The 26,334-nt window shown below is 58.8% G+C and overlaps 1 protein-coding gene across 5 annotated transcripts in view; it reads left to right on the top strand.

The window, feature by feature from the left end:
• The window catches only part of GLT1D1 (glycosyltransferase 1 domain containing 1), a 66,435-nt gene that overhangs the window by 19,509 nt on the left and 20,592 nt on the right, over positions 1-26,334 (top strand). For 4 of the 5 annotated variants that reach the window (XM_070065967.1, XM_051838919.2, XM_051838917.2 and 1 more), the window contains 4 exons: positions 11,844-11,880; positions 13,741-13,797; positions 20,884-20,979; positions 21,348-21,397. In XM_070065967.1, coding sequence (XP_069922068.1) covers positions 11,844-11,880; positions 13,741-13,797; positions 20,884-20,979; positions 21,348-21,397 — 240 coding nt within the window. The remainder of the gene's footprint in view (positions 1-11,843; positions 11,881-13,740; positions 13,798-20,883; positions 20,980-21,347; positions 21,398-26,334) is intronic. The other variant, XM_070065966.1, reaches the window with a different exon arrangement.

Below are 26,334 nucleotides of genomic sequence, written 5' to 3'. Positions count from 1 at the left end.
CTGGGCTGCCGCTTGCGTTGTTGGTCCCTGGTCACTCACTGCCCCCAGCACAGCCCGTTCCACTTGACCGTGTCCTCAGTCACACTGTGCCAGGCGCTCACCTTCCAGGCATTGGCTCTGCGTGCCTGTGTTTAAAAGATTCTCCGTGCATACGGCACTCGCTCCGCACACTGAGCCACGTGGACGGCTGTCGTGGGAAGCTGTCTTGTGAAAGGGCCCTGGGGTGACAGCTGAGCCCCGAGGTGGCCTGGCCACGGACAGACCAACTCCAGTCATCCGGACGTGGGCCTTGGCCGGCGCTCTCGTAAAGCTGAGCAGATGGTGCTGGCAACGCGTGCTGCCCGTGACAGAGCTGGGTCTCTCCAGCCAGAGCTGGAATTTTGGAAAATCAGCCAGAGGCTGTCGCTGGGAAGACGAGGTGCTGACGCCGTCCTGATGAGGTCGCTGGTGGTGTGGACAAACGCGACGTCTTTGATGTTACGTCACCGCAGATTTCCACGTGGGGAGGCCCGATGACTCAGCGAACCAGTCTTTTTAAGTGGAAAAAAAAAAAAAACAACTAAGAAAGTGCTGGATTGATGTTAATTAACCTCCTAACGTGGTTGAAACGTGGCTTTCTTGCCATAAAAACCACCTGAGAAGTAAAGCTGTATGTAAGCTGGAAAAAAAGGCACAGCACCACAGGGTGTGGATGGTGGGGGGGCCTGTGAGGGTGCAGAGTGTGGATGAGGGGGGGCCCTGTGAAGGTGCAGAGTGTGGATGGTGGGGGGGGCCCTGTGAGGGTGCAGAGTGTGGATGGGGGGGGCCCTGTGAGGGTGCAGAGTGTGGGTGGTGGTGGGGGCCCTGTGAGGGTGCAGAGTGTGGATGGTGGGGGGGCCTGTGAGGGTGCAGAGTGTGGATGAGGGGGGGCCCTGTGAAGGTGCAGAGTGTGGATGGTGGGGGGGCCCTGTGAGGGTGCAGAGTGTGGGTGGTGGTGGGGGCCCTGTGAGGGTGCAGAGTGTGGGTGGTGGGGGGGGCCCTGTGAGGGTGCAGAGTGTGGATGGGGGGGGCCCTGTGAGGGTGCAGAGTGTGGATGGGGGGGGGCCTGTGAGGGTGCAGAGTGTGGGTGGTGGGGGGGGCCCTGTGAGGGTGCAGAGTGTGGGTGGTGGGGGGGGCCCTGTGAGGGTGCAGAGTGTGGATGGTGGGGGGGCCCTGTGAGGGTGCAGAGTGTGGATGGTGGGGGCCCTGTGAGGGTGCAGAGTGTGGGTGGTGGGGGGCCCTGTGAGGGTACAGAGTGTGGGTGGTGGGGAGGCCCTGTGAGGGTGCAGAGTGTGGATGGTGGGGGGGCCTGTGAGGGTGCAGAGTGTGGATGGTGGGGGGCCCTGTGAGGGTGCAGAGTGTGGATGGTGGGGGGGGCCCTGTGAGGGTGCAGAGTGTGGGTGGTGGTGGGGGCCCTGTGAGGGTGCAGAGTGTGGATGGTGGGGGGGCCTGTGAGGGTGCAGAGTGTGGGTGGTGGTGGGGGCCCTGTGAGGGTGCAGAGTGTGGGTGGTGGGGGGGCCCTGTGAGGGTGCAGAGTGTGGATGGTGGGGGGGCCTGTGAGGGTGCAGAGTGTGGATGGTGGGGGGCCCTGTGAGGGTGCAGAGTGTGGATGGTGGGGGGGGGCCCTGTGAGGGTGCAGAGTGTGGGTGGTGGGGGGCCCTGTGAGGGTGCAGAGTGTGGGTGGTGGGGGGGCCCTGTGAGGGTGCAGAGTGTGGATGGTGGGGGGGCCTGTGAGGGTGCAGAGTGTGGATGGGGGGGGCCCTGTGAGGGTGCAGAGTGTGGATGGTGGGGGGGCCTGTGACAGTGCAGGGTGTGGATGGTGGGGGGGGGCCCTGTGAGGGTGCAGAGTGTGGATGGTGAGGGGGGGCCCTGTGAGGGTGCAGAGTGTGGGTGGGGAGGGGGGGCCCTATGAGGGTGCAGAGTGTGGATGGTGGGGGGGGCCCTGTGAGGGTGCAGAGTGTGGGTGGGGAGGGGGGGCCTGTGAGGGTGCAGAGTGTGGATGGTGGGGGGGCCTGTGAGGGTGCAGAGTGTGGATGGTGGGGGGGGCCTGTGAGGGTGCAGAGTGTGGGTGGTGGTGGGGCCCTGTGAGGGTAGAGTGTGGATGGTGAGGGGGGGCCTGTGAGGGTGCAGAGTGTGGGTGGTGGGGGGGCCTGTGATGGTGCAGAGTGTGGATGGTGGGGGGGCCCTGTGAGGGTGCAGAGTGTGGATGGTGGGGGGGCCCTGTGAGGGTGCAGAGTGTGGATGGTGAGGGGGGGCCCTGTGAGGGTGTAGAGTGTGGGTGGGGAGGAGGGGCCCTGTGAGGGTGCAGAGTGTGGATGGTGGGGGGGCCCTGTGAGGGTGCAGAGTGTGGATTTGGGGGGCCCTGTGAGGGTGCAGGTCGTTTCAGGGAGCGGCCACCCCTAGTCTTCCTGGCCCCAGCGATGCTAACGTTTCTCACCTTCCTCCCACTGGGGTCGCGTGCAGCTGGAGGGAGTGGCGAGATGGGCCGTGAGCGCATCCCTACTGTGTACCACCCTCGTCCTGTGCCAGCCGCCTTCGCTCTGGGAGGGAGCCTCTTCCAAATCCATGTTAAAGCTTCGCGGAAAAAAATGAAAAAGCAGCGAAATGTTTCTGTCCGGGTCTGTAAGAGCCGCGGTAAAGGAGCTGATGAAGCAGGCGTGAGTTTGCTCCTCTGATTTGCGGGGCGGGAGCAGGTTGACGAATGCGAAGTTGCTCTTGGTGCGCCTTTCCTGCCCCTCTGCTGGGCGATGCTTCAGTAGCGTTCGGTTCAGTGCTCTCGCTTGATTATTGTTGCAAATAAAATATGTACAAGCAATGTAACGCGTCATTGTTCACCTGCATTTGTCATTACATGAATTTTTATGATGATATAACTATGTAATTATTATATAGATTTCAGATGGATTTTTGTAGGGAGACCACTTTCATTCAGATACTCTGGAGAGTGACACAGCTTCGAGAGGCTGTTCTTGTTCTTCAGTACAGAACTGCCGGTCTGGGCTTTTAATTTTCTGTTCTCTTTTTGGGAGGGCAGGCTCGGCCGGGGCTGTGCTCTCATTAATCCTACCCAATTGCTGTCCAGCCAGGATTGACGTTCCGTCTCAAAGCTCAGCGAGACTCACGGCACTTGCTTGTTGTTGTTGTGGTTGCAAAGGGAGAATCCACGTGTGTGCGGGGTCTTTGGAGCTGGGTGGGTTTTGAGCATAAAATCTAGTCTGAGACCTGTGATTTCTCAGACTTCACTTATGGTGATCGAGGGAACACACAAAGACACACAGACACACATAGACACAGACACACAAACACACATAGACACACATACACATATAGACACACATACACACATAGACACACATAGACACACACACATAGACACACACAGACACACAGACACACATAGACACAGACACACAAACACACACAGACACACATAGACACACAGACACACAGACACACATAGACACACAGACACACATACATACACATACACACACAGACACACATAGACACACATAGACACAGACACACAGACACACATACACATACACACATTGACACATAGACACACATACACACACACATAGACACAGACACACATACACACACAGACACACACACATAGACACACAGACACACAGACACACATAGACACACATACGCACATAGACACACAGACACACAGACACACATAGACACAGACACACATAGACACATACACATATGCACACATACACACATAGACACATACATACATACACACATTGACACACATACACACAGACACACAGACACACATAGACACACAGACACACATAGACACATACACATATGCACACATACACACATAGACACAGACACACATAGGCACACATACACACATTGACACATACACACATATACACACAGACACACAGACACACATTGACACACATAGATACACATACACACAGATACACATAGGCACACACACAGATACACATATACACAGACACACATACACACATAGGCACACAGACACACATAGACACACATACGCACATTGACACATAGACACACAGACACACATACACACACATAGACACACAAACACACACAGACACACATGCACACAGACACACATGCACACAGACACACACACACATAGACACATAGGCACATATACACACATTGACACACATACACACATAGACACACATACACAATATGCACATAGGCACACAGACACACACGCACACACACAGACACACACGCACACACACAGACACACACGCACACACACAGACACACATGCACTTTCAATGCCGCTGCTGTCTAACAGACACAGCGTCCGAGCCACAAACACGAGCCAAGCCGCACGTTGAAGTTGCGCAGGAGCTGCATTTAAAGGAGAGACTTGGAACAAGTACGGTGAACTTCAGTGTCGTGTGTTGCGTGACCTACTGCCGGGGTTAGCAGCTCAGGGCGGGACTCGGTGCGGCCCCGGGCTGCCCTCACCCTGACGCCTGCTGACGGTCAGGTGCTCCTCACCCCAGCCCTGCCTCCCACTGGCACTCGAGGTTAAGGTTTACTGCGGCTGGGGGACGGGTGGAGCTCAAAGGCGGGGAGTTTGCCGTCCCCCGAGCCCTCTTCCGTTCCTGTCTGTGACGTGTGTGGGGTGTGGCCAGCCCCTTGTCTGGAGTTCTCGCTGGAGCTTCCTTACCCAGGCCCAGGGGACTGACGGCCTTCATCCTGCAGCTCGACAACCAGACGCACGGGCACCCCGCAAGCCACGCCGTCAGCCTCAGGCACAGAGCCGGTCTTCCTGGCGTGGCCAGCCCGCCCTGAGACCCAGTGTGGCCGGCTGAGAAAGTGCCAGGAGTTCTCTCTGGACGGCTGAGAAAGCTCAGGTCTGCTCTCGGAACAGGATCTGGGAGGCTGTGTTCATGGCTGCCTTGCTCTGGCTAGCTCTACACTAGTTAGCTTGATTGGATTTCTTTTCTTTTTTAATTTGACAGGTAGAGTTATAGATAGTGTGAGAAAGAGAGACAGAGAGAAAAGTCTTCCTTCCATTGGTTCACTCCCCAAATGGCCGCCATGGCCAGAGCTACGCCGGTCCAAAGCCAGGAGCCAGGTGCTTCTCCTGGTCTCCCAGGTGGGTACAGGGCCCAAGCACTTGGGCCATCCTCCACTGCCTTCCCAGGCCACAGCAGAGAGCTGGACTGGAAGAGGAGGAACTGGGACTAGAACCCGGCACCCACATGGGATGGCGCTGTAGGCAGAGGATTAACCAAGTGAGCCACGGCGCCGGCCCCTGATTGGATTTCAGTGAGGATGGTTTTCCTTTGTGTCTTTCAATTCAAAATGCATTTGTTTAGGCTCACATTATTCGCTGGGTGGTTTATATCAGCCCTAATCTGACACGTGTCCACTGGCAAAGCACGTGGTCCCCGTGGGCTCCTTCCTGGGCGGCCCGTGCTGGCTAACACTTTCTTGCCGGACGGCCGTCCTGTGGGACAGCCTTGCTCTGGTGTTCGTGAGCCCGTGGACCTGAGGGGGCATTTGTAAGGCTTTCAGTCACTGCGTTTCCCGTTGTGAAAACCTGCAGGTGTCCTGTGTGGGGTCTGTCCCGTTCCAGTGTCGCTCAGAATGCAGATTGGACTGCTTCTGGGGTGCAGCCCCTCTCACCTGTGCCCACCATCCTTATTTATTTATCTGAAAGTCAGAGTTACACAGAGAGAGCAGAGGCAGAGAGAGAGAGAGAGAGAGAGAGAGAGAGAGAGGTCTTCATCCGCTGGTTCACTCCCCAATTGGCCACATCAGCTGGAGCTGCGCCAATCCAAAGCCAGGAGCCAGGCAGGAGCTTCTTCTGGGTCTCCTATGCGGGTGCAGGGTCCCAAGGACTTGACCGTCTTCCACTGCTTTCCCAGGCCACAGCAGAGAGCGGGATTGGAAGTGGAGCAGCTGGGACACAAACTGGCGCCCATATGGGATGCTGGCACTGCAGGTGGTGGCTTTGCCCACTACACCACAGCACTGGGCCCCCTATGCAGGCTGTTTTTAAATGTCTGGAGTTGTGGCCGGCGCTGCAGCTCACTAGGCTAATCCTCCGCCTTGCGGCACCAGCACACCGGGTTCTAGTCCCAGTCGGGACGCCGGATTCTGTCCCGGTTGCCCCTCTTCCAGGTCAGCTCTCTGCTGTGGCCAGGGAGTGCAGTGGAGGATGGCCCAGGTGCTTGGGCCCTGCACCCCATGGGAGACCAGGATAAGTACCTGGCTCCTGCCATCGGATCAGCGCGGTGCGCCGGCCGAGGCGGCCATTGGAGGGTGAACCAACGGCAAAGGAAGACCTTTCTCTCTGTCTCTCTCTCTCACTGTCCACTCTGCCTGTCAAAAAAAAAAAAAAATGCCTGGAGTTGGAGTGCAGGCTGCTTGGAGAGGCTGCTACATTCAGAACAGTGCAGCGGCAGCACGGGTGGCGTCGGCACACGTGGCTGAGCTCAGTGTCCGGCTGCGCTTTCCGGGCAGCGACCTTTGCAGCGGTCTTTATTTGTTTATTTATTTTAATTCAGAAGCTTCGAGTCGCTGCCTTCTGGGGCCACATTGTTTATCTACCCTGCCTTGGCACTTGGCAGAGAAAAGTCATTTTTTTCTTTATGATACAATTTTTTTTTAAATTTTTTTTTATTTTGACAGAGTTAGACAGTGAGAGAGAGAGAGACAGAGAGAAAGGTCTTCCTTTGCCATTGGTTCACCCTCCAATGGCCGCCGCGGCTGGTGTGCTGCGGCCAGCGCATCGCGCTGCTCCAAAGCCAGGAGCCAGGTGCTTCTCCTGGTCTCCCATGGGGTGCAGGGCCCAAGTACTCAGGCCATCCTCCACTGCACTCCCGGGCCACAGCAGAGAGCTGGCCTGGAAGAGGGGCAACCGGGACAGAATCCGGTGCCCCAACCGGGAGTAGAACCTGGTGTGCCGGTGCCGCAGGCGGAAGGAAAGTCATTTTTTAAAAAAATATTTATGTATGCTAAAGGGAAGCAGAGTGAGAGAGTAGGAGAGAGAGGTGTATTCTGTCCACTGGTTCACTCTCCACGTGGCTGCAGCAGCCACGTCTGGGCCAGGCCACAGCCAGGAGCCAGGATCTCCCATGTGGGTAGCAGGGACCCAAGTGATGGCCCATCATGGGCTGCCTTCCTGGGTGGACGAGTGTGACGTCCTCGCCGTGTCGCCATCATCTCTGGGGTCCCTGGTGCACGTGATGGGACCTCCCTGCCTCTCTCCTGCTCCGTGAGTCGCCGCAGCAGAGAGAGGGGCCACACACGTGTCCTTGCTGGTGCCCAGGGTCCTGGGTGGTTCCTCTTCCCTCGCTCCTGCCTGCTTCACATTGGGACTGATGGGACAAAGACCCAGGGTGCTGTCTCCCCTGTTCACCTCCCTGTGCGTGTCATCTCTCGTTCCTATGCCTTGGTCTGGTTCAGTCACAGGAGACAGTAGAAGGCGTGTTACACCCAACACAGATTTCCTCTTTTCTTTGCCTGACGTCAGATTTCTAAGGGAAAAGCGTGGAGGGAACAGAAGTGCTGTTCTGTGCTAAACTTCTACAAGCATTGCGGCACAGATGCATCTTGGGAACTTTATATTGTGGGTTGTGAGTTCTTTTAAGCAATTAGTAATTTTAAATAGATTTATTTGTTTGAAAGAGAGAGAGAGGGAGAGGGAGAGAGAGGAGGGAGAGAGGGAGAGAGAGAGAGAGAGAGAGAGAGAGAATCTTCCATCTGCTGGTTCACTTCTCAGACGCCTGCAACAGTCGAGCCTGGACCAGGCTGAAGCCAGGAGCCAGGAAGTCCACCTGAGTCTCCCATAGGACAGCGGGGGCCCACGTCCTTGGGCTGTTGTTGGCTGCTTCCCAGGCTCATGAGCAGGGAGCTGGATCCACAGCGGAGTAGCCAGGACTGGAACGGCTGGAGCTGTCACTCTGAGAAGGGATGCAGGCTCCCCGAGTGGAGGCTTAACAGGTGCACCACAGCACCCACTCGCAGGTTGTAATTATGTTAAGAGAACTTTTGACGAAGCCACATCAGAATTTGCGTTATAATTTCAAAGTAAAAATTGCTACGTGTTTGCCACCCATAGAGCATTGAATTGTGCGCATCTTTTGAAAATAACATTTACTGTGGTTTCCGTTTGTAGAAAGCTGCTTTTGGGAGGTTGGCCCTTGTGTTATGTTAGCCAAAGGACAGGGAGACGTTTTGTTCTGCTATGGGTTATTGCACGCTAAGAAGGTATCAGCCGTCGCCCGCATCTGTTACAGATCGCACCTGCTTATCGGTGTCTATGCAAGACGGCACGGCTGGGTGCATCTCCTGCTCCCCGTATGTTGGCTGTGCCTTGTGGGGGCTGAACATGTAAGCCATGGTTTCTCATAGACCTTACAGGTGGGACCCTTCCCCGTGCACTGCATAACATGCACCCCGTCTTCTGTGATGCGTGTCCACCAGCTCGTCCATCAAGGACGTTGACTCAGTGTTATTTCAGGCAAATGAAGCAACAATAAATACTGAGCAAAGAAAGCTAATTTGGGTTTGTAACATTTTAATACAGAAAATGCTTTTCAAAATCGATATAAGCCACTTGGCTTTTGCCAGATTTCCTTCGGTACAATAATTAAACTCCGTCCAGATTTCTTTCTTTCTTTCTTTCTTTCTTTCTTTCTTTCTTTCTTTCTTTCTTTCTTTCTTTCTTTCTTTCTTTCTTTCTTTCTTTCTTTTTGACAGGCAGAGTGGACAGTGAGAGAGAGAGACAGAGAGAAAGGTCTTCCTTTGCCATTGGTTCACCCTCCAATGGCCGCCATGGCCGGCGTGCTGCGGCCGGCGCATCGCGCTGATCCGAAGGCAGGAGCCAGGTACTTATCCTGGTCTCCCATGGGGTGCAGGGCCCAAGCACTTGGGCCATCCTCCACTGCACTCCCTGGCCACAGCAGAGAGCTGGCCTGGAAGAGGGACAACCGGGACAGAATCCGGTGCCCCGACCGGGACTAGAACCCGGTGTGCCGGCGCCGCAAGGCAGAGGATTAGCCTAGTGAGCCGCAGCGCCGGCCAAGATTTCTTTTACACTATAATTCTGTTTGCTGCTTGCTTGGATTAGCTTGCAAAATACCATGTACGCTGCGTCTCACAAGTCTCCCCAGGACCTGCTGCTCCTGTTTCAAGTTCCCAACAGACTCTAGAGACTTGATGCACAAAGATGTGCAAGCAGCCACCCTAAGAAGTCACAGGCGGTCAGCCCTCTGCCGCCCGAGTGAAGGCCTCCGTCCCTTCTGTTGATGGAGCAAGGACTTGAAAGGCGTTTTGAGTTCGGGAGTTGCTAATTGCAAAGCACATTTCTAAGGGAAATGGTGGCGAGGGCCTGGAGTCTGTGCTGCCGCCCCGTGGTGGAGACGGCTGGCCCGGACGGTGTTGGAGCCATCACCGTGGCATCTCGCGTGGGCTTTCGACGCCTGTGGTCTCTGTAATGTCTTCCTTCGGGCGTTTGTGTGCTCAGCCGGCCTGGCAGCTGTGGGGCTGGCAAAGGGACAGGCGCCACGTGCCTGAGCACCAGGCTTTTCTCAGCTTCCCTGTGGAACGTACGGTTGAACAAAAGGAAACTTCCGAGCCCTGCACTTCAGCTTCTGACCTCAAACGCTCACCGGTCGCCACTTGTTCGGTGTAAGTTTGCATCGTCGTCAGCCGGCAGCACAGAGAGTTTGGAAGCCGGCGAGGGAGGCTCGCTAGTGCCAGGCTTGGAGGCTGAGGTCCCACTGGTTAAACATACAATGTGGCGCCCAGGGAAGACGGATTCTGGCACAGGGCCACCTCTGCCCACCCAGCCGGCGAGGGGCTGTGTCTCCCGTGGACCGTCCGCCTCCTGGCAAAGCTGCTTCATCCGCGGCAGGCTTCTCAACCTGTGAAACTGACAGGAGGACCAAGGCCACCGTGCAGCAGCGTGCCCCACACAGGGTCCCGGCCATGTGGCCCTGAGGGCCCCGCCATGCCCGGCTGTGCGGGTTTGCGTGCAGGACAGAGCGTTCCCGTGGCCTCTGAGTAGCTCTCCAGCCCACTGATTTCAGGCACTGCCCTGGGCCCTGTGGGTCCGTGACGCACGGGGCTCGCTCACAACTGTGGGTGCTGCCGTGAAACGCCATCGGCCTCGCCCTGCGGCCACTTCACTGTGGAGCGCTCCCTCCGCCCCCTCTGCCCCCTCTGCCCCCTCTGCCCCCTCTCCCCCGCCTCTGTCTGGGCTGCCTCTCATAGACCTTTCTGCCGCGGTTCCGAGGTGGCTCCCATTGCTCTCCAGCAAAGCCCCATGGGGACAGCAGGTGTGCGTGTGGGTGCAGACGGCCAGCGCCGCCGGCCCTTCCCAGCCCTGGTCACGGGTGCACGGTGTGCCCTTGGCAGTCTGCCCGAGCCTCCTTCTGGTTTCCTGATGTAGTGGGTCCTCTCTTCCTCCTCCTCCTCCGGCCCCCTCCCCACCACTGCAGGGTGTGTGTGCACTGAGCACACTTCTGGAAGTGTCCCCTCCCATCTGGGGACAAGCGACACATGGGATGGCTGTGCCCCTCGTCTGTTGGCTGCGAGCACCAGTAACTTCTCTGCTGATGTCCCGGGCGCACAGTTGGGCGGCTACCCTCACACCGCATCCTGCTACATGCTTCTTGCTAGAGCCACACATGCCCACAGAGCAGGGAGCCTGTTAGCAGCTCTGTGTGTGTGTGTGCATCTAGAGCCACGCATGTGTGTGTGTGTGTGTGTGTGTGTGTAGGGTGTCTAGAGCCACACATGCCCACAGAGCAGGGAGCCTGTTAGCAGCTGTGTGTGTGTCGGGGGGGGGGCGTCTAGAGCCACACACACATGTGTGTGTAGGGTGTCTAGAGCCACGCGTGCCCACAGAGCAGTGATTGTTAGCAGCTGTGTGTGTGTCTGTGGGGGGGAGGGTGTCTAGAGCCACACGTGCCCACAGAGCAGTGAGTGTTAGCAGCTGTGTGTGTGTCGGGGGGGGGCGTCTAGAGCCACACACACATGTGTGTGTAGGGTGTCTAGAGCCACGCGTGCCCACAGAGCAGTGAGTGTTAGCAGCTGTGTGTGTGTCTGTGGGGGGGAGGGTGTCTAGAGCCACGCGTGCCCACAGAGCAGTGAGTGTTAGCAGCTGTGTGTGTGTGGGGGGGGGGTGTCTAGAGCCATGCGTGCGCACGTATGTGCGTGTGTAGAGTGTCTAGAACCACACGTGCCCACAGAGCAGTGAGCCTGTTAGCAGCGGTGTGTGTGGGGGTTAGGGGGGTGTCTAGAGCCACGTGTGTGTGTGTGTGTGTGTGTGTGTGTAGTATGTCTAGAGCCACGCGTGCCCACAGAGCAGGGAGCCTGTTAGCAGCTGTGTGTGTGGGGGGAGGGTGTCTAGAGCCACGTGTGTGTGTGTGTGTATGTGTGTGTGTAGGGTGTCTAGAACCACGCGTGCCCACAGAGCAGCCAGCCTGTTAGCAGCGGTGTGTGGGGGGTGGGCTGGGGGTGTCTAGAGCCGTGTGTGTGTGTGTGTGAGTGTCTAGAGCCACGTGTGTGTGTGTGTGTGTGTGTGTGTAGGGTGTTTAGAACCACGCGTGCCCACAGAGCAGCCAGCCTGTTAGCAGCGGTGTGTGGGGGTGGGCTGGGGGGTGTCTAGAGCCACGCGTGTTTGTGTGTGTGTGTGTGTGTGTGTGTGTAGGGTGTCTAGAGCCGCTCTCTAAGAGGGTGTAACGGCCTCCACTTCATTTCTAAAAAGCCATCAGAATGGACCATGGCTCTGACTGTGTGTTCTTTTTTTCTCCTTTCTCCTTTCCTTTCAAAAGCCGCACGCAAAGGGTAAGATCTACGTCCAGAGTCAAGGTACGAACTCTAAAACGACGTGTGCAGGCAATTAAAGGATGCGTCTTTCCCTGGAGAGTCCGAGCCAAGGGACGAGGTGATACGGTTTCTGAGTTTAGGGAGCAATACTTAGCGAAACGGACGTTGCTTTCCTGGCTGTCTAGCGGAATAAGAGATGGGTAGGAGACGCCGTAACGTGCAGACCGCCGTGCTGCGCGCTCCCCACCGGCAGGGGCGTGGTGAGCTCGTCAGTGGAGGGTTCCACAGAGCAACACCCAAGGCCCAGCGAGTCCAAGCTGAGTTGACCCGGGACCTGGGGAGGCTGCCCCGCTGCCCTCCGGCTCCACCCTCCCTGCTCCAGTGCTGGCACCTGGCTCCCTCGCCAGAGTCCTGAGAGCTACACACACCTGTAAGCCACCGTCTACACAGCAGGGATGCAGGGGACTGAAGACCCAGTGTCTACACAGCAGGGATACAGGGCACAGAAGACCCAGTGTCTACACAGCAGGGATGCAGGGGACTGAAGACCCAGTGTCTACACAGCAGGGATACAGGGGACTGAAGACCCAGTGTCTACACAGCAGGGATACAGGGGACTGAAGACCCACCTGTCTACACAGCAGGGATACAGGGGACAGAAGACCCAGTGTCTACACAGCAGGGATACAGGAGACAGAAGACCCACCTGTCTACACAGCAGGGATACAGGGTACAGAAGACCCAGTGTCTACACAGCAGGGATACAGGGGACAGAAGACCCACCTGTCTACACAGCAGGGATACAGGGGACAGAAGACCCAGTGTCTACACAGCAGGGATACAGGGGACAGAAGACCCAGTGTCTACACAGCAGGGATACAGGGGACAGAAGACCCAGTGTCTACACAGCAGGGATACAGGGGACAGAAGACCCACCTGTCTACACAGCAGGGATACAGGGGACAGAAGTGTGAGCAAGTGGCCCACTGAGGCCCCCATGGCCGGGCGGCGTGGTGCTTCCCTGGGACTTAGCACGTGGCCCACAGAGGCCCCCGTGGCCGGGCGGCGTGTTGTCGTGGTAGACGTGTAGTGGCCGCAGTGATCTCTCAGAACAGAACCGTCTTTCAAAGCCCCCGTTGTCAGAAGGTGTGTGCCGACCCGGGTGGTGTCAGGGCAGGGCCTGGAGCGCCTGGCCACAGGCTGCTCTACACAGCAGGTGGGCGTGGACGCAGCCGGGTTGCCTGCACACTGTGCCCTGTGGCACACCCATTCAGCTCGTGGCGCCTGGGCTTCCAGGAACCCAGCAGGTCTTGAAGGGTCCTGGGAGTGTGGGGGAGGCACCTGCGCGCAGCCAGAGCCCGGGCAGGCACACGCGAGCAGCTGCTGCGCGGGAAGCCCAGAGGCAGGTTTCGGGTTCCGTTCTGTAAGCTTTCAAACTTTTCCTCTCACCACGAATTTCCGAGTCTTCGGCCTCTCGTGCTGCTCCCCCTTGTCAGGAAGGTTTAAAGGCAGCGAGCTGTGTAGGGAAGGATCGCAGACGGAGGGAGGCCGCGCCTGGCCTGGGAGGGCTGGCGTGTTGAGCGAAGATCTAGTTTTCACGGGGCTGCCAGAGCAGGTGGGGCCGTGTCAGGGTCCTGGGGCCCACGTGCACTTCTCAGGGTCTCACAGTCTGCGGGACCCCGAGGCTCGATCCAGTAGTGCACTGAGTGGCGGGTGGATCTGTCTCCTGTCTCATCAGGAACTGAAGGGCTCCCAGGAAAGCCCTGGGTGGGGCGGGGGCGGGGAAGGCAGTGCCTGGGCCCAGGCCCTGAGGGCTCTGGGTGGTGCCCCGGCGGGCGCAGGAGGGCACTGGTGTTTCTCAGTCTCAGCCGAGTGAGCTTCTCCTGTCTTTCTCCGGCCCAGGCATCACCACGACACCCAACGCAGCCTTTAACTGGAGCACCTTCCTTCAGCGCGCAGGTGAGCTCTGAGCGCTGGCACTCACCTGGAGCCATGTGGCGCCGTGGGAGGGGCTGGCGGGGCAGAACAAGGGAGGGAGTAGCGGGACCTGGGGTGCTGCCCGGCCAGGTGGGGAGACCAAGCCTCCTCTCCGGCCTGTGGCCTCCTTGGGGTCTCCGGACGGCGGGCAGAGGGGCAGCTGGCCCTGTCTGAGGTGCTCACACATCCTGGTGCAGTGTAAGTGTCGCTCCGTGTGTCGTCTTTTCTTTCCGCTTTGCTTTCACTGGGGCAGTGAGACAGTGGACTGGGAGGGATCCCATCTGCTGATTCACTCTGCGAACGCTGGCGATGTTTAGCTGGGCCAGGCTGAGTCCAGGAGCTGGGAACTCAATCGGGAGCTCCCACGTGGGTGGCAGTGACCCAACCACAGCCATCCTTGCTGCCTCCTGGGCTGGGGGGTGGGGCACTAGCAGGAAGCCGGAGTCAGGAGCTGCAGCCAGGCGCTCGGATGTGAGGTGGAGGCGCCCAAGCCAGCAGATGAACAGGTGGGCCAGGCGCCCACTCTAGACATTTGTCTTTTTTTTTTTTTTTTTTTTTTTTTTTTTTTTTTTTTACAGGCAGAGTTAGAGAGAGAGAGACAGAGAGAAAGGTATTCCTTCTGTGGGTTCACTCCCCAAATGGCCACTGCAGCCAGCGAACTGTGCTGATCTGAAGCCAGGAGCCAGGTGCTTCTCCTGGTCTCCCATGCGGGTGCAGGGCCCAAGCACCTGGGCCATCCTCCACTGCACTCCCGGGCCACAGCAGAGAGCTGGCCTGGAAGAGGGGCAACCGGGACAGAATCCGGCGCTCCAACCGGAACTAGAACCCGGGGTGCTGGCGCTGCAGGCAGAGGATTAGCCTAGTGAGCTGTGGCGCCAGCCGACATTTGTCTTTTAAGAATAACAAACTCATGGGTTCACTTTATTTTATGTTACGAATTACTTAATACACAGCCACTATAGAAAAATGAGAAAATATAGATCAGAAAAATTAAAAAAATGGAAATCCCTTGAAATCTCAGCACTGAATGGAACTGATGTCATCTTTCTCAACAATTACGTACACAAGGGTCTTCCAGGAAGTTCCAGGGAAATGCATAATGTGGTAAAACTGCATGGATTTAAATATTTATATTAAAATAAACTTAAAATTCTATTGTCCAGGTGTATCAATGATTTTAAAATACAAAAATCAAACTTTACTACTGTTCTAACCTGATTTATTTATTATATCAGTAAGAACAGGGCTAAGTCATCTCTTCTAATAATCAAAATCTAAACTGAGGGCTGATGGTGTGGCACTTCCGACATCCCACGTGGGTGCTGGTTCCTGTACTGGCTCCTCTGCTTCTGATCCAGCTCCCTGCTGTGGCCTGGGAAAGCAGCGAAGAACGGCCCAAGGGCTTGACCCCTCACCCACTGGAGACCTGGAAGAAGCTCCTGGCTCCTGGCTTCAGGTGGTCCATCTGTAGCTTATATGGCCATTTGGGGAGTGAACCAGCAGGTGGAAGACCTCTCTCTCTCTGTCTCTCTCTGTAACTCTGCCTCTCAAGTAAGCACATCTTTAAAAACAAACACTAAAAGTATCTAAACTGAGGTTTACATGCAGTGAAATGGAAGTCCCAGGTGGTGAGCGTGTGGTTCCAGGTGCAGCCACGCGACAGCCACCCTGATCAGGACGGAGACTCCCCGCTGCTCGGAGCACCCTCCTGCCCCTTCTGAGCCTAATTCCTGTCTGTCTCAGAGCGACTCCTCTCTGGTTTCTGTTGTTGGGAGGCGGCTTTCCCTGCTCATGGTCTAGGTGGGCTCACACACCAAGTGCTTGCTGTGGCCAGCTGTCTGTGAGAAGCCCCCTCTGCTGTGTCACCTGTGGCTCTCTCCCGCTGAGCGACGTCTCACTTTCTGGGTCTCCCACACCATGCTTATCCGTTCTCCAGCCTGTGGACTTCTGGGTTGTCTTCGTGAGAAGCGATCAAAATTCATTCATTTTTCTGTATGAATACCTTGTTTTTCTATCATCTATTGAAAATAAGCAAGCACCAATGGACCTGACCTGTCCCCCTGTCGGCACAGATTCCGTGCCACGCTGATCCGCGGTGACGCGAGCGCCGGGACCCCAGGCGTGTGTTCTCGGGAGGAGTCTCGGACACAGCGTTCGGTGTCGGGTTACGCGTTTCTGTCACAGCGCTCCTGAACTTGCCAGCCCGGCCCCTGGGAAAGTGGCGTCAGTGCCCATTTCCCCCGGCTGGCCCGGGAGCGCCGTCCTTCCTGCCTGTGCTGGAGGTACGAGGGTCTCGCCAGCATTTTCCTGGTGCGGTGTCACAGAGCGCAGCCATGCAGTTTGGGCAAAATCCGACTGTGCCGCGTCTCTAAATGCAGGAGGTGTGGCAGTGCACAAATCAGGCCACAGACGCGTGCTGGCTGGGGTGACGGCTCCCTGGCGGCTGTCCAGCCCCGCGGTCGTGGGGAAGGTGCCAGAGCAGCTAACCAGGCTGCACGGGTGCAGACTGCGGCTAAGACTGCTCGTGTCGTAGCCTGAGATGCTTCCGGGGACCCGGGAGAAGCTGCCGCTGGCGCTCTTGCCGGAAGCGTCCAGGAAGGGGCTAAAAGCAAACTCAACGCCCTTCCCTCGTGCAGGGCGCAGCCCCCCGCCCCCCGCACCGATTTTCCCTCCAGAAACTTGAGACAGAACCTCAGCCACCCACGGATTTGCACTGGGCTCCGTCGGGAAGAAGGATCTCGGTGTGTTTTACGAGAAATCATCTTCTGCAGCGTGTTCATCCATCTCAGCGACAGCGGTGCCGTGGGCTCAGCGTCACGGATGGGCCGGCGCGTCCCAGCCCTTCATCACGTCCGGCAGGCGTGCGTTTCTCACCAGCCGGCCCGTTTTCAGTCGCCTGCTGTGAGGTTGCTTCATCTCCAGTGTATCACGGATGCAACTGTGGGGCACCTAAGAGTCATCATTCCTGGAGGAGAATGATTTGTCGTCAAATGCCGGCCTCCCGGGCGTTGACTGCCGGTCCTGCTCGCGGGAGGTTAACAGAACGACCGCGGGACCTCACACACTGCTTAGACTGCGCCCCCCTCGGCTGCGGTCGAATCTGCATGTGTGCAATGAGGAGCTGCAGATGTGTGCAGACACGGGTGTGGGCACTGGGGGTGGGGCGCCGTGTCGCTCCCCGTCTTTGTGGAGGAACGACACAGGACCCTGCGCTGTTCTTTCGTCTGCTCGGCCCTCCCCGGGTTTGCTGCTGGTTCTTCCCGGGTTGGCTACCGTCCCTTCCACCTCCGTGGAGGGGCGGGCCCCCTGCCACATTCCCCACTTCCGCGGGGGAGCGGCACACCGCCGGCCGGCTCTCTCGGGGGCTGCTCAGATGTTCCTTCAGATAGATGTTCTTGGTGCATGTTGTCTCTCTCCTCCTTTATAGTCCTCTTCCACCAATCCCAACTCTGCTACCCACACGCTGAGTACGCTGCTCTCCTCCAATCAGGAGCAGGTCCTACAGTTTATTGGTTGAACTGGAGGCAGCTGTGTAGAAGCTGTTTCTCCCTTCTCAGCGCCATATTGTGGGAGAGCAGATGCATAGAATAAGTCTTAATTCCAGTAACTTAGTCTAGTCCGAGTTGCTCCCCACAGCGCCGGGGGGCGTGGGCACCAGGGGTGGGGCGCCGGGGGGGCGTGGGCACCAGGGGTGGGGCGCCGGGGGGGCGTGGGCACCGGGGGCGTGGGCACCGGGGGTGGGGCGCCGGGGGGGCGTGGGCACCGGGGGTGGGGCGCCGGGGGGGCGTGGGCACCGGGGGTGGGGCACCGGGGGGGCGTGGGCACCGGGGGCGTGGGCGCTGGGGGCGTGGGCACCGGGGGTGGGGCACCGGGGGTGGGACGCCGGGGGCGTGGGCACCGGGGGTGGGTGCTGGCTGCTGACGGGGCCGGATCCCAGCTCACACGCAGCTGGAGGGTTGATCTGCGTCTCTTCTGCTTTGTGCTGCTCTCATCTCGGGCAGACTTCAGGCCCTGGGGATGGCCTGCCCACATCATGCCCACTCTGTCTCACCAAGGCCTTGGAGCACCGGGAGCCCATGACTCATCGGCCACTTCCGCTGCGACCTCAGCAGTGAGAGCGGGAGACCCAGGGCCTTGCCGCGTCCCGCGGGTGACCGCTGCCTTCTAAAGTCTGACGAACGCTCACCCGGAAATGAGGGGGGTGGGCGAGAGGGGGGCTCACCCGGCGGCACCATGAACAGCCGGGTAGTAGATCATCAGCAGGTTCCCAGGACGCTTCCCAAAGGTCAGAGGTCAAGTTCACGCTGCATTCTCCTCTTGCATAGGTCACAGGTTTCTGGACGCTGTACAGTCATAGCTGGACAACCTGCTGAGTTCCCTACTTTAAAACACGCAGTCAGTTTCATGCCAGGCCGATTCCCCGTTCGAACAGGTCGATGGAAGGAACAACGCCGGAAGTGGGTGAAGGGCAGAGAGTGGCGGCGCTGTCATTTGCGGGGCGACGCGGCTGATGCCACCTGGAAGGGGTGGAAGGCGGAAGGTGTGGGTGCAGGCTCCGAGCAGGCGGCCGGCCTGAGGCTGGCGCTGCACTGCCGGGTGCTTTTCCTAGGTCGCTGCCACTCAGTGTTGCACGGTTTTTGCTTTGAGAGGCCAGTGACCAAACCCGCCTCACACGCTCTCAAACCCCAGACTGCGGAAGCGCACGCGGCCTCTGCCGCCTGTTTACCTTTCTCCATTCCATCTCAATGGCCCACCTGTTTAACCTTCTTGGAAAACCCTACCTGTGCATCTACATGGACACTCTCCTAGGCCTGACCGGCTACGCCTGTGCAAACTCACCGACTGTTCTAGGGAAAACTCCGTGTGTTGCAGGCTGCTTTCCTCTGCACAACCGCAAAAGCAGGTTTGTTTTTAGCTAAAACAGTGAGTCTCGCTTGCTCTGCTGACATCCTGAAATTCTCTCCTCGTGACGTGACGTGACCAACACGACAGGAGCTGCTGGGGTAGAAGTGGGCGGGCAGGGGTGCCTGGGGGTGGGTGGGGCTTCGAGGAGCCTGCCTGGGGAGCAGCCCCGGGTGCTGCACGGTGACACCGGCACACGCTGCCTTGGCGGTAAAGGTGCCCCTCTCCTGGAAGCAGTAACCGGGGGCATGGAGGGCGTGCGTTTGAATGATGAGTCCGACAGACTCGTGTGTGACCCGCGTACTGGGGGATTGGCAACGTGAATACGTGTTGAGTTAAGCCAGGACACAAAACTCGTTTAAAATTAGGCAGGTGCCTGCCTCGCCGCCAGGCCTCAGCAGGCCAGTCTGTGCTGGCTCCTCTTTAAAACCAGAGCCTGGTGGACACAATGCATTTCCTCGGGGCTGTCGGGAGCAACCGGGAGCCCCAAATCGCATTGCCCAGTTGGCGCTTCAGGGTGACGGGCTTGAGCCCTGGCTGGTGCGATCCGGGTGTTCCCGCCGGTGTCTGTATTTCCTTGAACACGGTGCTTCCGGTGTGGCAAGTGCACGTCCACCGCTGTGTCCAGGTGCTGCCTCTGCAGGTTATGAAAACCACCCAGGACCCAGGCGGCGTTCAGCCCTCCACCCACCCCCCTCGGTCAGCGTCCTAAGTCAGCCCTCCACCCCACCCCCCTCGGTCAGCGTCCTAAGTCAGCCCTCCACCCCACCCCCCTCGGTCTGCGTCCTAAGTCAGCCCTCCACCCCCTCTCGGTCAGCGTCCTAAGTCAGCCCTCCACCCCTTCTTGGCCAGCGTCCTAAGTCAGCCCTCCACCCCACCCCTCTCGGTCAGCGTCCTAAGTCAGCCCTCCACCCCACCCCCTCTCAGTCAGCGTCCTAAGTCAGCCCTCCACCCCCTCTCGGCCAGCGTCCTAAGTCAGCCCTCCACCCCACCCCCCTCGGTCAGCGTCCTAAGTGAGCCCTCCACCCCACCCCCCTCGGTCAGCGTCCTAAGTCAGCCCTCCACCCCTTCTCGGCCAGCGTCCTAAGTCAGCCCTCCACCCCACCCCCCTCGGTCAGCGTCCTAAGTCAGCCCTCCACCCCACCCCTCTCGGTCAGCGTCCTAAGTCAGCCCTCCACCCCACCCCCTCTCAGTCAGCGTCCTAAGTCAGCCTCCACCCCACCCCCCTCGGCCAGCGTCCTAAGTCAGCCTCCACCCCACCCCTCTCGGTCAGCGTCCTAAGTCAGCCCTTCACCCCACCCCCCTCGGCCAGCGTCCTAAGTCAGCCCTCCACCCCCTCTCGGCCAGCGTCCTAAGTCAGCCTCCCACGTCCTGTCATCGGCAGCCGACCCCGGAAGATGAGAGACACAGGGCACAGAGTCCAGGGCCACCCTGGCTCCCGCTGGGGTCTTCTAGGTCAGGATTCTCACGTGCAACTGAGCGTGTTGGTGCTGAGCACTTTAGACACGGAGGGGCCAGTGTTTGGCACAGTGGCTAGGCCTGCACGGACACCCACACCTTGCATCAGAGGGCCTGGGTTCGAGTCCCAGCTCTGCCTCTATTCCAGCTTCCTGCGGTGCACACCCTGGAAGGCAGCAGGTTCCTGGGTGAAGCCCCTGGCTCCTGACTTCAGCCTGGCCCAGGCACGGTTGCCGCGGGCATTTGGCGAGTGGACCAGCAGATGGGAGCCCCTGGCTCCTGACTTCAGCCTGGCCCAGGCACGGTTGCCGCGGGCATTTGGCGAGTGGACCAGCAGATGGGAGCCCCTGGCTCCTGACTTCAGCCTGGCCCAGGCACGGTTGCCGCGGGCATTTGGCGAGTGGACCAGCAGATGGGAGCCCTGTCAGATTCTCTCTCTCTCTCTCTCTCTCTCTCATAACGACCCCAAGGATATTTTCCCTAGCTGGGGCGCCATGTTCTCTCGGCCCTCTGGCTCCTATTTTGTCCGACCCAGGCCTCCTCCGCTCACGGCAGCAGAGGCAGATGCCGGCCAGCAGAGCGCAGGTCCACACCCAGGACAGGGGTGGCTTCAGAGCGAGGACACTGGGTGCAGTGGGCGAGGGGCCCCTGCTGGGCGGCCGGCCGGGGTCCGAGCCCTCCCCGACGCCCAGGCCGCCTGTGTTGCAGACATAAACCGGAGTGCTGACGACCTGCACGTGTTCCTGCTCATCTGCGGGCTTCGGCGAGTCAAGGACCCCCTGTACTTGGTGGACGCCTTCTCAGGTACGTCCTCCGTTCACGGGGCTCCCCGCGGGCGCTCGGGCCCGTCGCAGTGCCGAGAGAATTCTGGGGCGAAAGCGTTTCTATGAAGACTGTCACACGGGCCCCTTTGCTTGATGCGTCTGCGCCATTGCTTGAGGCAGCCCATGCTCTGCGGAATATTCTAGAATGTGTCCTTAGTTACGGTTGTGGAACAGTCAAGAAGTGCAGGTGATGCAGCGCCGTGGAAACGCTGCGCCCTCACACACAAGCGTGCAATGTGCGGGTTCCTGACGAGTGCGGGTTAAGTTGGCGGGGACCGAGTCGTTCATGCGGGGTTTGGATGCGTTGCAGCTGTGACCTGAAGCCTCGCGTTCTGGTTCCTCCCCCAGAGTGGCACCGGGAGGACCCGAGCGTTTTCTTCCTCATCGTGGGCCCTGAGGTGAGTCTGGCGAGCCCGCGCCCGCGTCCTGTCCGCGCCCTCAGCCACCTGCGAGGCCATGACGTCGCTTCGCCCGTCATGACGTCACGACCAGGTCCCGGGTCCTTCCGACCGCTCGCTCGGCGCCTCAGAGGAGGGCGGCCACTAGGACATGAGATACTTGGCAGCGGTGGGCGGTGCGGCCACGCAGGCTTGGAAACGCCCTTGGCCATCCTCCGGGCGGCGGGGCTAGGGGACCGTGCGGCCAGCCACGTGATGGCTGCTCCCATCTCAAGGACCAAACCCGCCCTGTGGCCACACTCAGGCCTGCGTCTCACGGGAGGGAATGTGCCGGAGACGCTGCGCAGTCACGTGGTCTGCGTTGCTGCACAGGGGCCCCGCCCAGCAGGAGTGCCTCCCACGGCCCGAGGAGCGGAGCAGTCACGTGGTCTTCGGATAGACTGCGCAGTCAGTGGTCTAGGAGCGCCCCCTAGCACTCTTTGCTTGTCTTGCCTGCTTCCCCGTGTGCTGGTCTCGGGTTCTGGTCCAGGAGGACAGCGAATCGCCCCTCAGACCTCGTGACACCGCACACCGTGTACATGCACTGACACACGCACAGTGTATGTGCAGTCACGTGCAGTGCTTGCTCAGACACGTGTGCACATGCAGCCACACACATGCACTCACATGCACAGCCCACACGTGTACACACACACACATCCGAGTCCATGCACTCACTTGCACGTGCACACAAAAGTACATGCACACAGCTTCACACGTACAAACGTGTAGGTGCTGGCATGCCCACACACTCACGAACACACACTTCTGCACGCACACACGCCGTTACATGAACGGAGGCACCTGCACATGTGTGCACACATACCTTCACACATACAACACATGCTCACATGTGTGCATGCGTTGCACACACACCTACACACACTCACAGCCAATACACCTTCTTGTGCAGTGGGCTGCACTAGTGCCAGTCTCTTGAAGATAAACACACAATCCTTGATGTACTAATTACCGTTAGGGTCCATAGTGGCAAAACCGCCATTAGTAGATGTTTGAATTCTCTTTCCGTCTGTTTAAGTGACACGGTTGTTTGAGAAACCAGGGGCTGGCGGCAGCGCTACCCAGGAGTCTGAAGATCTGGTTCTCTCTCGCCGGCGTTATTTTTATGGTCGTGTTCTGTCCGTAGCGTGTGATCCTGCCTTTGAAGGGGGACTGACTTCACAGAGGCGCCGGGGGGCCGCCGTGCACAGAGCACAAGCCGTGACAGCTTCCGCACGAGCAGGTTTGCGAGTTCACAAAGTGTGCGTGTGCACGGCAGACGGAGGACCACGGGAGCACCTTTCAGAGAAGAACACGAACGCCAGGCTGAGCTCGCCTGCCTTGTGAGATTTTCTCTGTTGTGAGCTCTTCAGGGACCTGCAGGCTGCTGGCAGCCCTGGAGACACAGACAGCCTGGAGCTGGGCGGATCCTGAGCCAGGAGACACGGACAGCCTGGAGCCGGGCCGATCCGGAGCAAGGAGACACACAGACAGCCTGGAGCCGGGCCGATCTGGAGCCAGGAGACACGGACAGCCTGGAGCCGGGCCGATCCGGAGCCAGGAGACACGGACAGCCTGGAGCCGGGCCGATCCGGAGCCAGGAGACACACAGACAGCCTGGAGCCGGGCCGGTCCGGAGCCAGGAGACACACAGACAGCCTGGAGCCGGGCCGGTCCGGAGCCAGGAGACACACAGACAGCCTGGAGCCGGGCCGATCCGGAGCCAGGAGACACACAGACAGCCTGGAGCCGGGCCGATCCGGAGCCAGGAGACACACAGACAGCCTGGAGCTGCGCCGATCCAGAGCCAGGAGACACAGACAGCCTGGAGCCTGGCCGATCCGGAGCCAGGAGACACACAGACAGCCTGGAGCTGGGCCAATCCGGAGCCAGGAGACACACAGACAGCCTGGAGCTGGGCCGATCCGGAGCCAGGAGACACAGACAGCCTGGAGCCGGGCTGATCCGGATCCAGGAGACACACAGACAGCCTGGAGCCAGGCCGGTCCTGAGCCAGGAGACACACAGACAGCCTGGAGCTGGACCGATCCAGAGCCAGGAGCTTCTTCCAGGTCTCCCACACAGGTGCAGGGGCCCGAGGACTTGGGCCATCTTCCACTGCTTTCCCAGGCCACATCAGAGAGCTGGGTCAGAAGAGGAGCAGCCGGGACTCCAACCTGTGCCCATATGGGATGCCGGCACTGCAGGCAGCGGCTTTACCCCTGTGCCACAGCGCCGGCCCCCATCTCTTTAAATTCTTGAAGGACAGACTTCCTAAGTGGTTCTGCCCCAGCGCTGCTGTGACCAGGCTCCGGCACTCCAGGAGCAGGGAGCAGGGTGGCTGGGAGTGGCACGAGGCCCAGCAGCTCATGGTGAGCACGGGTGGCCTGCCCTGGGGAGTGTCATGGCCTCTACTGTCCCCAGGGGGGCCCTGTCCTGCCCATTTGTAAGCTGGACCAATACACCTGCTGTGTGCCCAGCGACAGGTACTGGCTAGGCACACACAGGACCCCCTCCCCCGGGCAGACGGCTTCCCTGGGAGCCCACGGGCCAGCTCAGAGCTGCAGAGGCAGGTCTTCCGCAGAGCAGGGGCCGCCGCACAGGGTGAGCACCGGGGGGTCCCGGCACTTGTCAGGACCTTTAGGGTGCGCTGATGCTTGGCCGAGGTCGGGGCAAGCTTGGGTTTCCTTATTACTTCCTGGATCTCTGTCTCCATGCTTACCGTGTATCGGATCACGAGTGTATCCTGGTAGATGGACATTTGCGACTCTCCCGTACCTCGATCTTCCTTCTTGGATCGAGCCACATTGTCTACCTGTGTCTCCTCCTTATTCGTTCCTCCCAGAAGTATTTGGGTGCCACTGTGTTTTAGGCACGTGGATGTGTCCCTGTGCGTAGGATGGACGTGGTCCTGCCTTCGTGGGGCCTGTCCTGGGGCGGGGGCTGGGGTGTGGCCACACAGACCTTGGCTGCACTGTGGCCTTGGTCCCATCCAGAGGCGGTTCCCACGGGCGCCGGGGCCTTCTCTGAAGCTAAGCACCGTGCTCTTTGGTTAGTGTTTGTTCCGCCGGTCACTCCCCAAGCAGTGGGGCGGTATCCTTGCGCCGCCTGACTGACGGTGTCGTGTTTGGGCTCTGAGATGACATCCGTGTGCTTGTTTCTGTGGCCATTTGTAGCAAGACGTTTGAAAGACGCGAGGTCCTGGCCCCACATGGAGTTGGCGCCGTGATTCAGAGTGACTGCACACCTGCCGGCAGCCACATGCGTGGCGTGGACCACGGAGTGGCCTCCTGAACTGCTCTGTGCCTCAGTTTCTCCGTGTGCAGGCTGGCCGGGGCTTGCCGTGGCGGGCAGCAGCATGTGAGCGCCAGGTGACAGCTCCGCTGGCGCCGACGCCCGCCTCCCTCCTGCTTTGACCGCGCGGAGCTGGGCGGCTGCAGGATGCTGGAGCTCGGCTGTGGTTCCTGCGTGTGCCGGCTCGGCTGTCTCAAGGCAGCACGCAGGGGTGCATCCGTCTCCAGGCAGCACGCAGGGGTGCGTCCGTCTCCGGGCAGCACGCAGAGGGTGTGTCCTTCTGGGGTCTTTGTAGGGTCTGCGGTGTGAACACCTGCTAGGAGTGTGACGGCTTCATGACTTCCACGATCACCTCTTACATCAAAGGTGGCTTCCTTCAGCCGGGGAGTTGGAACAATCCAGAAGATAAATAAGCTTGGAAGGAAGCAACGAGAGCTCTCTTGTCTGATAGCAGTGCTCTGGCTTTAACAATTTGATGACATGGGATTCCATTAAATGGAAGTAGCCACCCTCCTTCCTTCCTTCCTTCCTTCCTTCCTTCCTTTCTTTTTTTTGTGACAGGCAGAGTGGACAGTGAGAGAGAGAGAGATACAGAGAGAAAGGTCTTCCTTTGCTGTTGGTTCACCCTCCAATGGCTGCTGCAGCTGGCGCACCACGTTGATCTGAAGCCAGGAGCCAGGTGCTTCTCCTGGTCTCCCATGCGGGTGCAGGGCCCAAGCACTTGGGCCATCCTCCACTGCCTTCCCAGGCCACAGCAGAGAGCTGGACTGGAAGAGGAGCAGCCGGGACAGAATCCGGCACCCCGACCGGGACTAGAATCCGGTGTGCCGGAGCCGCAGGCGGAGGATTAGCCTAGTGAGCTGCGGCGCCAGCCGAGAGTCACTCTTGTACCGTCAGTCAATTTCAGTGAGGCTGACAGGTGTCCCACAGAAAATCTGATTTTTTTCTTTGACAAATGATCTTTCCCTAAGTAGTTAATTGTGATGAAACGCTTCGGCGGAGACCAGAGGTGGCAGAGCGGGGCTGAAGGGGTCGGGCTGCAGAGTCGGAGCCAGAATATGAGTCCCGGTCCGTAAGGTTCTCTCTGCTTGGTCCTGGTGCAGTTGCACAACTTGAGTGAGTTTCGGGGTCCTCGTGGGAAAGGGGGTGACGGTGACAGGCTTGTCTGGAAAGGACCTGGTGAAGCTTTGGCACAGCAAGTGACTGATACGAGTTTCATCCTTAAAGAACTTCCTAGAAAGAACTTCAGATTTCTTTATGCATCCAAAGTTGATGAGGGCTAGACCAGAGATTCTATAACCTTGACCTTGTCAAGGCCTCGGGCTGAGCCTCAGGCGTTCCGGCAGATGGACACACATGTAGGAGACGTCTCCGTATGAAGACACACACGTATGAAGCCCCCGGAGGGCTGCACGGTGTCAGCATTGCAGGCGCTGGGACGTCCTCATCCTCTTCAAACCAGTTTGGCTTCTCATCCGGCTGCCTGCTGGTAAAGTGTGAATGAGAATAGAAATTGAGCCTGCTTCCCCCCGCCCAGCAGGAGCCACAGGAGAGACTGTGGACGCCGCGGCAGTGAAACGCATCACGCTCTCAGCCGCCAGGCT

This window comes from Oryctolagus cuniculus, chromosome 21 (assembly GCF_964237555.1).
Source record: "Oryctolagus cuniculus chromosome 21, mOryCun1.1, whole genome shotgun sequence".
Taxonomy (NCBI): Eukaryota; Metazoa; Chordata; class Mammalia; order Lagomorpha; family Leporidae; genus Oryctolagus; species Oryctolagus cuniculus.
The sequence above is the reverse complement of the archived record's forward strand: the minus strand, read 5'-3'. Positions and strand labels throughout refer to the sequence as shown.